Source organism: Chlorocebus sabaeus, chromosome 25 (genome assembly GCF_047675955.1).
Source record: "Chlorocebus sabaeus isolate Y175 chromosome 25, mChlSab1.0.hap1, whole genome shotgun sequence".
Classification (NCBI taxonomy): Eukaryota; Metazoa; Chordata; class Mammalia; order Primates; family Cercopithecidae; genus Chlorocebus; species Chlorocebus sabaeus.
In genome coordinates, this window is record NC_132928.1 from 57,279,519 (window position 1) to 57,293,294 (window position 13,776).

General features: G+C 41.7%; 1 protein-coding gene across 1 annotated transcript in view; it reads right to left on the reverse strand.

Annotated features, from left to right (window-relative positions):
- C25H1orf105 (chromosome 25 C1orf105 homolog) overlaps positions 1 to 12,379 on the reverse strand; it is a 47,332-nt gene extending 34,953 nt beyond the window's left edge. Inside the window, exon 1 of the mRNA XM_007989512.3 lies at positions 11,664 to 12,379. Within this exon, the coding sequence (XP_007987703.2) occupies positions 11,664 to 11,684 (21 nt within the window). The 5' untranslated portion in view covers positions 11,685 to 12,379. The remainder of the gene's footprint in view (positions 1 to 11,663) is intronic.
- Between the last annotated feature and the right edge of the window lie 1,397 nt (positions 12,380 to 13,776).

The following is a 13,776-nucleotide window of genomic DNA, read 5'->3' on the forward strand; positions in this document are numbered from 1 at the left end:
GTTGATGTTGATGCTATTCCTTTTTGTTTGTTAGTTTTCCTTATAACAGTTAGGTCCCTCAGCTGCAGGTCTATTAGAGTTTGCTGGAGGTCCCCTCCAGACTCTGTTTGCCTGGGTATTACCAGTGGAGGCTGCAGAACAGCAAATACTGCAGAACAGTAAATATTGCTGCCTGATCCTTCCTCTGAAATCTTTGTCCCAGAGATGCACCCACCTGTATGAGGTGTCTCCCAGTTAGGGACCCACTTGAGGAGGCAGTCTGTCCATTCTCAGAGCTCAAATGCCGTGCTGGGAGAACCACTACTCTCTTCAGAGCTGTCAGACAGGAACGATTAAGCTTGCAGAAGTTGTCTGCTGGCTTTTGTTCAGCTATGTCCTGCCCACAGAGGTGGAGTCTACAGAGGCAGTAGGCCTTGCTGCACTGCAGTGTCCTCCACCCTGTTTGAGCTTTCCGGTCACTTTGTTTACCTACTCAAGCCTCAGCAATGGCGGACGCCCCTCCCCGAGCCAGGCTGCTGCCTCACAGTTCAATCTCAGACTGCTGCGCTAGCAGTGAGCAAGGCTCCTTGGGCGTGGGACCCGCCAAGCCAGGCACGGGAAAGAATCTCCTTGTCTGCCAGTTACTAAGACCTTGGGAAAAGCACAGTACTTGGGGCAGGAGTGTCCTGTTTTTCCAGGTACAGTCTGTCATGATTTCCCTTGGCTAGGAAAGGGAAATTCCCAAACTTCTTGTGCTTCCCGGGTGAGGCGATGCCCTGCCCTGCTTCGACTCACCCTGCATGGGCTGTACCCACTGTACAACCAGGCCCAGTGAGATGAACCAGATACCTCAGTTGGAAATGCAGAAATCACCTGTCTTCTGCATCGATCACTCTGGGAGCTGCAGACTGGAGCTATTCCTATTTGGCCATCTTGGAATGGAAGCCTGCATCAATGTTCTTAGCTAGATCTTCTGGATAATTTGCAGCTTCTGTATCAGCACTTGCTGCTTCAGTTTGCACTTTTATGTTACAGAGATGGCTGCTTTCCTTATACCTCATGAATCAACCTCTCTTAGTTTCAAATTTTCTTCTGCAGCTTCCTCTCCTCCCTCAACCTTTGTTAAATTGAGGAGAGTTAGGGCCTTGTTGTGTTTGTGGATTATGCGTTGGCCTAAGGGAATGTTGTGACTCCTTTAGTCTTTTACACAGACCACTAGTACTTTATCTGTATTAACAATAAGGCTGTTTTAGTTTTGTATCATGGGAGTACCACTTTTAATTTCCTTCAATAACTTTTTATTTGCATTCACATCTTGGCTAACTGTTTGTGACAAGCGGCCTGGCTTTCAACCTGTCTCGGCTTTTGACATGCCTTCTTCACTAAGCTTAATCATTTCTACTTTTGATGTAAAACGAGAGATGTGCGACTCTTCCTTTTGCTTGAACAGTTACAAGCCATTTCAGGGTAATTAATTGGCTTAATTTTGATACTGTTGTGTCTCAGGAAATAGGGAGGCCCAAGAGGAGGAAGAAAGACGGAACAGCTGGTCAGTGGGGCTGTCAGAACACACACATTTATCCACTAAGTTTGCCCTCTTATATGGGTATAATTTGTGGTACCCCAAAACAATTACAATGGTAACATCAAAGATCACTGATCACAGATCAGCATAACAGATGTGATAATAAAGTTTGAAATATTATCAGAATTACCAAAATGTGACACAGGAACACGAAGTGAGCACATGCCAATTGGAACAATGGCACTGACAGACTTGGTTAACACAAGGTTGCCACAAACCTTCAGTTTGTAAAAAATGCTGTACCTGGCTGGGTGCAATGGCTCACACCCGCAATCTCAGCACTTTGGGAGGCTGAGGTGGGAAAATTGCTTGAGCCTAGCAGTTTGAGACCAGCCTGGGCAACAAAATGAGACCCACTTCTCTATAAAAATTTTAAAAAATTAACTGGAGGTGGTGGTGAGTGCCTGTGGTCCCGGCTGCATGAGAAGCTAAGGCAGGTGGATCTTGAGCCCAGGAGGTCGAGACTGCAGTGAGCTGTGTTCACATCACTGCACTCCAGCATAGGTAACAGAGCAAGACCCTGTCTCAAAAATAAATAAATAAATAAATAAAGGTTTAAGAAAAATTGCAAATAAAAAAATTCATTAAATGTTCTGTTAAGAAAATGTCAAGCAATCCAGAGCCCTTAACTGCTGCCATCAGAAGGATGATAAGGCTCAAATGTGGCATGCCTCTTTGGTGGCTGCTGGCACAGGGATTCAGGCCTAGAAAACAATTGGTGTAAAGTAGTATGATGGTTGTCTGGGAAGTTACTCATCACTCAAATTCAGTGACCTAGTCACTATCTTATATTTGAATCACACTGAAAGGGTGCAAGTAGAATATGAATGATTTAGAGTTTTAGAGAATACTGTGGTGTGTGTGGGAAAGGGGGAAGGTGAGGAGGAAAAGTTTACAGTAGAATTGGAATTAAATCCCAACCTGCCAAATACTTGCCAGCATAAGACACTGTCTGCCCTTCTCCCTCTGCACCCCTTTCTCCCAGCTTTGTTTCTTATCACTCTAAGTTACAGGTAAGGTTGGAGGGTGGTGTGGCAAGTGAGATCAAAGAGAGAGGAATGGGGAGGCAACTTTGCTCACCCTTCCAAAATGGTGCCAAGGATTAAAGTTGGCATGGAAGGGATTAAGAAGAAGTAGAGCTGTAGGATGACAGGTGCACTTTATTTTGTGGCATGATGCAGCTGATTTATGACTGGCATGTAACTAGAAGGCATGTGCATCTGGCTGTAGCAACATGCCTGGTGTTCTGTGTGGAGATTGTATTGGTGTCAGTAAACTTTTGAGAAATACTTTGGGCAGCTGGGTTACACTGTGGATTTGATAACTCATACTAAGCATATAGAGGATGCATATCAAGCCATCATTTACATCCTCTAAGCCAAAGGCTCAAGGACAAGAAAAAGAAAACAAGTCAGCAGAGGGCATCAGTTACACAGCTATACAAAATTTCAAACCCAGTGTATTTAAGGAAACAGGGCTGGAACACAGTGCCATCTTGTGGAAGTTATTGATTTCCCTTTTTATAATGAGATGCAATTAGAGTCTTGAAATTCTTGCTGAATTGTGGTTTGTGAAATAACTACATCTAAATTAATGAATCTGAGGTCTCCATAAATTCAGGAGGTAAGTGGCATACTGGGGTTTGATAAATAATAGCACCTGTATTTTAGGGCACCCAATCCATGCTAGGTAATGTGCTATGCATGTTGTGTGTGTGTGTGTGTGTGTGTTTGTGTGTATTTGAATTTACGTCTTACAACGATCCTGTAAGAGGTTTTATTTCAATTTCACAGTTGAAGAGACTGAGACTCAGAGTGGGTTAAGTATTACCTAAGGCTATGTAGCCAACTTGCGCTAATAGTTTGCTTTTCTTACACAAAGCCTGTGCTTGTGCCTGAATGGCACCCAGAACTAAAGGATAATGGTAGGCAGTTGCTTTTAATGCTTTGTCAAATCCCTCATCATTCCCTCTATCCCTTATTCTCTTCCCCCAATATCCAACAATATTCCCCAAAATCCAACAAAATATTTCGTGTCTACATAGGCCTCCCTCTACTCACCTTCTACTGTTCAGATTTTATAATGTGTGGCATCAGGAATTTATTGACAATAAATATTTTTTGAGCACTTACTGTATGACAAATACCATTCTGTGTGCTTGGAATATATCTATAAATAAAAAGAACAAAGGTTCTTGACCTCATAGAGCTTACATTATAGCAGGAGGAGACAGATAATAAACATAAATGGAAGACAGTAAGTGCTATGGAAAAAAGAAAAAACGTGGCATAACATTAAATAAAGAGGTCAGAGTAGGTCTCATGGGAAAGGTAATGTTTTACCAAAGACTTGAAGGAAGTGAGGGAATAATTCAGATTCCCTGGGGAAGAGCATCCCAGTCAGAGGGAAGAGCTGCTACAAAACCTTTGGGCAGGAGAATACCTGGTGTGTGTGGGGAATAGCAAGGAGTGGCTGAAGTGGAATGAGCAACAGAAGATGAGGTCACAGAGGTAATGTGGGAAGCTAGATTATGTATGAGATTGTAAGCTATTAAAAGCTTAGGCTTTTACTGTGAGATGGGAGCCATTGGAGGGTCATGGAGAAAAAGAAGATACATATTTTGAAAGGCTCATTCTGGTTGCTGTAGGGCAAGAGTAGACACAGGAAGAAGTATTAGGAGGATTTTGCAGTAATCCAAGCAAGGGATAATGGTGGCTCAAAACAGAGGATGGCAGAGGAAGTGGCAGAAAGTAGTCACGTTCTAGATATAATTTGAAAGTAAAGCCAGTGGGGCCACCTGATGTATTAGATGTAGGGTGTGAAAGAAAGACAAGAGTTATAAATTAAGGTTTTTCCCCTGAACAAACTGAAATATGGATATGCCATTAATTGAGATGGGGGCAGAGGAATGGTAACTGGAGATTTTTGGGAGGAAGATTAGGAGTTTAGTTTGGTGCATGTGGGGTAGGAAATGTCTTGAAGACATTTATATTCCCTGAGTAGGGAATATAGGAAATATGACCTTGGAGTTTGAGAGAGATGTGTGAAATTCGATATAAATTTGAGATGTGTTGGCAATATAAATGATATTTAATGCTGTGAGACTGAATGAGATCACCAAGGAAATGGGTATAGACAGAGAAGAGGACCAAGAACTCCAAAGTAAAATGTTGAGGAGAAGAAGCAGCAAAGAGATTTTGACAGCAAAACCACTGAGGCAATGGGAAAATCAAGAGAGTTCTGTGTCCTGGAAACCAAGCATTGAATGTGTCTCCAGAGAGAGTGGGTGATCAGATAAAATGTGATCAGATAAAAACATGATAAAGCAAGTAAGACAGCTGAAAATTGACCTTTACATTTAAAAGAGCAGGTTTTTGTTGGAGTGCTGGGAATAAAAACCTATTTGGTGTGGGTTTAAGAGAGAATAGAAGAGAAATTCAGCAGCAAGTACAGACAACTTTATAGTTTTGCTTCAAAGGGGAGCCAGGAAATAGGACAGAAACTAAAAGGGAAAGTGAAGACCAAAAAATGATAGCATGTTTGTACCTTGATTGAAATGAAATGGTAGAGAGTTGATAGTTGATGGTGTGAGAGGGAAGAATTGCTGGGGAAATATTCTGGAATACGTAAGTGCACAAGTGCAAAGCCTGGCTTTTGACAAGGGCAGGGATGGTTGATCTATGGGAACAAGTGGGAAGACAGAGTATAGATGAATACCAGCATTAGTAAATGGGTAGATGAGGTGATGAGATTCTTTGGGAATTCTTTTCTGATTGCTTCAATTTTCTCAGGGAAGTTGGAGGCAATGAATCAGCTGAGATTGAGGATGGCAGAGTGAGAGAAAATGTGTGAAACAACTTAGGACAGTGGGAGAGTGAATGAACTAGGGATACTTAGTATAGTTGCTTGACAGTATTAAGGGATCACTTGAGTATGGTGGTGATTAATTTAAGGTGAAACCAGTTATCCTGGCTTTGTTCTTTGCTTGTGTGTGTGCTTTCCAGACCATGTACAGTTACATGGGTGCAAACCAGAGTAGGTAGAGAGTTAGATTTACCTAGAATGGTGGTTTTAACAAATTGAGACAAGGGCAAGGGAGACAGGTATATATGCATAGGCATGATGATAATGATTGACCATGGAATTTAAGTTGGGTAAGGAGAGTGAACCTTAAGAAGGGTGAAGGATAGAGGGCTGAGGGACAGCATAAAGGTTAATAGATTGGAGATCCAAGAGATTAAAACAATAGAAGTAGGCTAGAAAGATAGGATATAGAGAAGAGAGGGTGGGGAAAGACAAGGTTTTAATTTTGGAAATAAGTAACTGAGATAGAGTGGAGAGCAAGATCATTGCAAGGTCTCACTACTTAGCACTCAAGTAGAAGGAAAAAAAAAGATCGTTGAAAGAGTGAAGTCGAGAAAATGAGAGGCAGGGTGGGAGTGGATTACCAACAAGCATATGAAAATCCCCAAGAATTAAAACAGGAGTATCACTGGAGGGAGTGACATTGAAACAGTAGCTAAAATCATCAAGAAATAAGGGAGAATGAATTGGGCATTGGTAGTTAAAAGCAACACCTAGGGACATATAGGTAGTGCTATAATCTGATGCCATGAGGTTCAAAGCTGGGGGTTTTAGGGAGGAGGAAAGAAGAATGATCTGAAAACAAAACAAAAAATGAGGATAACTACCCCACTTCAGGCTTAGCAGTGTGACGGCTGTGGGAGACAAACTGCCACCTTTTGAAAAGGATGCAGGGGAGGCAGTGCTTTTAGAGAAACTGGTTTGTTAGAGTAAGATTGTGAAGTGCATATCCAGAGAATAGGTTGAAGATACAGGGAATTTTGTTGATCATGGGCAGTGAATTATAGAGGAGACAGTGGAAGGGTTACAGAAGTTTGAGAGAGATGGGAAAACAATAGGAACATACAGAACTGCATGGAAATTAGTGTGGAGAGTGGCCTAGAAGTCTAGGGGTTCTTGGATGATTGACACAGACTGGGATAAAAGGTTAATGATATAAGTCCCAGTAAGTGTAAGGCAGATAGTAGTAGTGAGTGTGAGGGGTGGGTACGGAGGGGTGAATTTTGGGGGCTTCCTCTTCACCTTGAAGGAGATGTGTTCTCGGAGTGTAGGCCTTTTCACATCCTCATGAGCATATTATTGCTAACTAACGGGATTAATGTGCTAATTCTCTGGGTGATGTGCATTTTGACAAGGACCTTTTGGGGATAATGTCACAAACTTCCTCAGAACAGTGCAAACTTCTACTAGCAAGCAGTGTCATTGTAGTGCTCTAAAAATTTTGATTTTGGGCAAAGTGATCAGAGCTTAGGTGACAGCCAGAGTTTGACCAACATTCTGTGGAAGGTCGGGTCTAATAAGGTATACTCCTTTGGCCACCAAGAGGGCTCAGGAGAGCTCAGCTGCAGAGGAGAGGCAGATTAGAAACAGCTGAAGGCTTGTTGGGCATGCTAGCTTAGACCATGCCTATACTTTCTGCTTTAGTTTTCCTTTTGTAACTCACAGATGCCATCAGTGTTGGTTTGTTTAACTTGGCAAACAATAACTATCATCGAAAAATTAAAACACCATTTTCCCTCAGGTATATTACTATGATTAATGAGATAATTTCCCCAGTGGCGTAGTCAGGAAGCAGCCATTTCCCAATTGGTTGGCATGTGCTCAGCACCACAAGTCTGGCAACAGTATTTGGTGCTGCCTCCTTATGCCCATCAGGTAATGCAAGGGTAAAAGAACCCAAGGAAAGGGCTTAGAAAGACAAATGGCCTTTTCTGCCACCAAATGGCACCAACTGGCATTGAGAATCAAGTAACATACAGTATGAGCCTAAGGTCTTCTGTCCTAAACAGACTAGCTCTGTAATTCTTTGACCATAATACTATTAGGATGATAGAACAAATTGATTTTACTAATGCTGAGGTCCCTCAGGTTCCCGTGAAACGTGGCTCAAGAGGAGCTGCTTCTACTTTACAAGCTCTATTGGCTCACTGCTTGCCACTGCAGGCTGGCCCTGTGGCCTTGTGCCGGGCCCGAGTGACATTTGGACTGGTTAATGAGAACACTGTGGGCCTCACACTCTTTTTAAGTTGCAAAATAAAAAAAATCTTTAAGGCATTGAGCAGATTTTGTGGATGTAGCTGAGAATATTTTTGTCTTTAAAAGAAAAAAGAAGCAGAAGGAACCATCTCTTTGGCTCTAACTTGCTCTCCATTGCCTTCTGAATGTACCCTCGGAGATAAGAACAAGGAGACCAGGCACAGTGGCTCACACCTGTAAACCCAGCACTTTGGGAAACTGAGGTGGGCAGATCACTTGAGGTCAGGAGTTTAAAGACCAGCCTGGCCCACATTGTGAAACCCCATCTCTACTAAAAATACAAAAATTAGCCAGGTGTGATGGCAGGCGTCTGTATTCCCAGCTACTCTGGAGGCTGAGGCATGAGAATTGCTTGAACCTGGGAGGCGGAGGTGGCAGTGAGCCGGGATCATGCCACTGCACTCCAGGCTGGGTGACAGAGTGAGACTCCATCTCAAAAAACAAAATAAAACCAAACCAAAAAAAAAAAAGAAGGGGATATAACTCCTTACAGCCTGAAAGGCAAATTTTTTGATAATGTTATGTGGAACATCAAAATACTTTGTTAGTAGCTATTCTGAGAGGCAGAACCCACATCACTGACTTCTTGGTTACTGCCTTGCAGATCCTTAAGTCTCTTTGGTCTTCTGGGGCTTCCTTAGGCTTTCCTTATTATCTGCTCATGGCTCATGTTCGTGAGGTTTATTGAAGATGTGAACTGGGGCTGAAAATTGGAATGTGACATAATGTACGATAAAATTTGATTTGATTAAAAACCAAGTATGCAAGTAGGAGTTTATAGTGTTGACTCATCCAATAGCCTGCCACCTAGTCTTATCTTAATATGTTGACAGTATTTAGATTCAATAGTAACTTGTAGCATCAAAAACAATAACAAAAATATATACAGATGGTCCCTGACATACAATGGTTCAACTTGGAATTATTTTTTTGTCTCCTCTGTATATTTTCAAACAGCCTGGCTTCAGGCTCACTGATTCTTCTGCTTGATCAATTCTGCTAAGAGCCTCTGATGGATGCATCCTTCAGTGTGTCAATGGCATTTTTCAACTCCAGAATTTCTGCTTGATTCTTTTTAATTCTTTCAATTTCTTTGTTAAATTTATTTGATAGAATTCTGAATACTCCCTTTCTGTGTTATCTTGAAATTTTTTGAATTTCCTCAAAACAGCTATTTTTGAATCCCTTGTCTGAAAGGTCACATACTTCTATCTCTTCAGTATTGGTCACTGATGCCTTATTTAGTTTGTTTGGTAAGGTCATGTTTTCCTGGATGGTCTTGTGCTTGTGGATGCTTGTCAGTGTCTGGTCTGGGCTTGTTTGTATGTGTCCTTCTTGGAAATGTTTTCCAGGTATTTGAAGGGACTTGGGTGTTATGATCTAAGTTTTTGGCCACTGCAGCCATATCTGCATTAAGGGGTACCCCAAGCCCAGTAACGCTGTGGCTCTTGCAGACTCATAGAGGTACCACCTTGGTGGTCCTAGATAATATCCAGAATAATTCTCTGGATTACCAGGCAGAGACTCTTGTTCTCTTCCTTTACTTTTTCCCAAAGAAACAGAGTCTCTCTTTCTGTGCTGAGCTGACTGGAGATAGGAGAGGGGTGACACAAGCAACCCTGTGGCCACCATTACTGGGACTGCCCTGGGTCAGACCTGAAGCCAGCATAGCACTGGGTCTTGCCCAAGGCCCACTGTAACTATTACCTGGCTACTATCTATGTTTGCTCAAGGTTCTAGGGCTCTACAATTAGCAGGTGGCAAAACCAGCAAGGCTGTGTCCTTTCCTTTAGGGGCTCAAGTTCCCCTGGGGCCTGGGTGAATCCAGAGATGCTGTCTGGGAGTCAGGGCCTGGAGTTGGAAACTTTGGAAATCTACCTGATGTTGTATTCTACTGTGGCTGACCTGGCACCCAAACCACTGAAGTCCTTCCCACCATTTCCTGCCCTTCCCCCCCTTTCCTGCCCTTCCCCAGGCAAAGGAGTTCTTCCTCATGTTCAACACCACCACAGGCCCATGAGGAGTACTGCTGGGGTACTGCCAACGTTCACTTAAGGCCCACGGGCTCTTCTGCCAGAATGTGTTGGATGTTGCCAGGAAAGTGACTTACACTTCAGGGCAGTGGGCTCCTCTCTGGCCCAGAATAGGTCCAGAGATGCCATCCAAGAGACAAGGACTAGAATCAGGGACCCAAAGAGCTGGCTTGGTGCTCTTTCCCACCGTGGCTGAGCTGGTACCTAAGCGCAAGACAGAGTCCCCTTTATTCTTCCCTCTGCTTTTCTCAAGGAGAAGTGGTCTCTCCTCATAGCCATCGGACCTGTGAATGTGCTGGGTCACATCTGAAGCCAGTGCATTTTGGAGTCTCACCTGAGGCCCGTGGTATGTACTACTTGGCTACTGCTACTGATTTTTCAGGGTCCAAAGGTTCTTTATTCAGCATGTGATGAAATCTGCCAAGACTGGGTCCTTCCCTTCAAAGCAGTGGGTTCCCTTCTGGCCCAGGGTATATCTAGAAATGTCATCCAAGAGCTAGGGCCTGCAATGTGTGCCTCAGGATTTTGCCCAGTACCCTATCCTACTCTGGCTGAACTGGTAACCAAATTGCAAGACAAAGTCCTTTTCACTCTTCCCTATTCTCTCCTCAAGCAAAGGAAGGAGTCCCTTTTGGAGCCACAAGCTGTGTTGCCTTGGGTTGGGGGAGGGGTGATGTAAGCACTTACTTAGCCATCCTGGCTGGTGTCTTACTAGATCGTGTGATCCCCAGTCCACTGGCTCAGAGCCCAGCACAGCACTAGGACTTGCCTGGGTATTGCAGTTGTTGTGGCCCAGACAGGCTTTCAAGTTTATTTAGGACCTCAGAGGACTTTAGCCCATGGTGGTGGAGGTAGTCAAAACTCAGTTTCTGAAACCTGGGATGGGCAGTTCTCCTCTGGCTAGGGGTGGTCTAAATGGTCCCTCCATTGGCAACAGCTAAGTTCTGCCCAGTGTTGGCAGCGCGGAATTCTAGAGTACCACAATCGCTGCGCCCTCCCTCCAAGTGCACAGATTTTCTCTCCACACCATGTGGCTGCTGCCAGGGGATGAGGGAAGGGTGGTGTCAGCAATTCAAGACTGTCTTTCTTACCTTTTTCAGTACTTCTTTCAGCAACACGAAGTTAAAACCAGGTACTGTGGTCACTTTGTGATCACTGATTTTTGGTTCTTATGAAGGTGCTTTTTTGTTTAGATACTTGTTAAATTTGGTGTTCGTTCATGGAGAACAATCAGTGGAGGCTTCTGTTTGGCCATCTTGCTCTGCATCCTCCCCAACTTATGATTTTTTAACTTTATCATGGGTTCATCAGGGTATTGCATGCATTTTTGACTTACAATATTTTCAACCCGTGGTGGTTTATTGAGATGTAACCCTATCATAAGTGCACCTGTACTATGGTAATAGAGACAGCGAGTATATCCCTTTAAATAGGAAACATATAGTGGTACAGTGTCATAAGCTCAATATGATTTATTCAGATTTAGATCCTAGTAATTATAAAAGTCTATATAAGTTTTTTTTTTTTCTTTCTCAGCAATCTTAAATTCCTGTGACTGAATTTCATTGTTTTAAAATGCATTCACAGTTGAAAAGGTTTACTTCTGAATCTCAGGGAACTGCACTAAAGAATCTGGTATCAATTTTCTGAGGATTTAAAAAAAATCATACTTAATGCTGAGTTATATTAAAGATGTTGGCAAGTACAACATTTTTTTCTAACTATAGGATAAAGAGCATTGAAATGTATCATGCTCCAAACCCATTAAAAGTATCTGCACCTGTAACTGAACATCAGATGTTATTACCTTACTTCCTTTTGGCTTTCAACTTCTAGGCTGTCTGTTGAAACACCCCTCAATGTTTATGTGGCCTCCAAGGCATACAAACATTTTCAGGGAAACCCTATAAGGAAAGAATTGGAAGTTTCATTTATTTTTTTCCTACCTTTAGTTCTCTTTTTTCCATCTTTCAGATCTTTAGATGTTCTGAGTTTTTGTAGCTGGAGACTGGGGAAACCTAGCTCCCCTCACTGTGGCCAGTGGAAGACTGCTGTGGAGAACCTGAATCCAAAGTGTTTTTGTTAAGAGACAAAGTAAACAGGCCAGTTTAAAGTTTCAATACCAGTATGCCTCTTTCTCTACCAACACCTGTGTAATTTAGATCCTGAATCATATAATTCCATTCAGAATGAAAAATTCGGTTTCTGATTGGCTGAAATGAGTTCTAGTATTCCTTTCTTTGTTGGAAGTCAAAATCACCATGTTCTGGAACATTAGCATGTGTCGGGTAAGGTTGATAACAGGATACTAAAACTCAAATAGCTGCTTCAGTACTGAAGTCAGAACAGTTCTACCTGGAAAAACAACCAAATTTTTCTCGTTTTATAGCACTACATTGTAATTGCTTATTTAGCTATTTTGTAAGCTACTTTTATTCTGTTACTTCTCTGGTACTCCCAGGGTCTAGGACATTATCATGAATTCAAGAAACGTTTGATGCATAAATAAAGGAATGAAAATGTATAAGGAATGTTATGTTTACTAAAGGCACAATAGTTTGACTTTTCCTGACTCCTGAGTTATGATCAACTCTGAAAAAGGGAGTAATTTTTCAACTCTGTTAAACATAGTGGGGTGGAGGTGGGGGTAAGAAGAGTTGGGGAAGGGTACATTATGAAACACAGAAATACTATTTACTAAGTACATATTAACAAATCTTAGCATAATTTAATTTTACTCCAGGCTGTCCCCCTATCCTCTTCCCCTACCCTCTTTTTTCTGGCCTGTAGAATGTAAGGAAGGGAACACACTTCTTTGTTAAGGAAAACTGAGTAAGGTTGTCATTTCATTCTGTTATGACTGGAGTTTTTCCTTCTCATCGTTCATCAGGTCAATTTAAGTTTTGAACATCTAAACTGTGTAACACTGCATATAAAAATAAGTCCATGTTTAAGACAAAGTAGAAAAGTACCAAACACTTTAAAAAGATGAATTGAAGAAAACCTTGTCTTTGACAACTTCTGTTTTTATTTGGGGAGGCGGTATGAAATCATCTAGGTACATTTTTGTCTATTGGGATGAAGAATGCTATCCAGTAAGAATATTGATTTAAAAATCAAATGCCTGGACTGGAGGGGAAGGAAAGGACAAAAGACTGCATGCTGTGTGCTATTTTGCATCAACTCAATTCCTTTCTGCTATACATGAGCTTCAGTTGATGCCTTGGTCTGGAGCCTTTGAACTTTCTTAGTTACCAGTGATTTTAAATGGTGGTCACTGGACCGGGGATACAATTAAAATAATATAACATGCCATATGAAAATTTTAAACCAAGAAACTGATTTTTCATTTTCAAGTGGGGAATTCAGTCCTTAAAAAAAAATTGTGGTCCAAAGAAAGAGCATTACTAATGAGGACTCTCCCTTTTACAATTGAGGGTTCCTGCCTACATCTTCCTAACACCTCCTTTGCCAGGGCTTGCCTAGGTCAGATGAGAAGTAAATAGAACTGATGAATGATTTTTTTGACTCTCTTGTCATGTAGTTTTCTATCTTAATATGCTGAAGGGGAGCACATTCAGAACTGATCTCATTTGAGAAGTACTACTTTTAAGTTCTATTTTAGGCCACACAAATTTTCAAAAAATAAAATTCTGAATTCAATCTTAAACCCTTGGGAAGGCTTCCAATCACATATTTGGTGGAATGTACTATATTACCTAAATAATAAACATTTTATTTGGATACATCTTTGGGATGCTTGTTAAAAAATTATAGATTAAAATTTTAGTGTTAGAATTATGATTTGAGGATAGAGGAATAAAAAGTTCCCTTTTCCTTCAAACTTGTATGGATTCCATTTTTCTAGTGTTTTACTGACATCATGAAGAGTCTTTCTTCTCAAGGTGGCAACATGTCCTTGCCTTGTACTTTTATTCTGAATGATACGGTTTTTCTCCCTTGAATTTGCGATATAGAATTTATGAGGTTTATGTGTTTTAGCTCTACAGTTTCTTCCATGATCTTACATTTTATCTCCTCTAAGACTGTTTAGAAAAA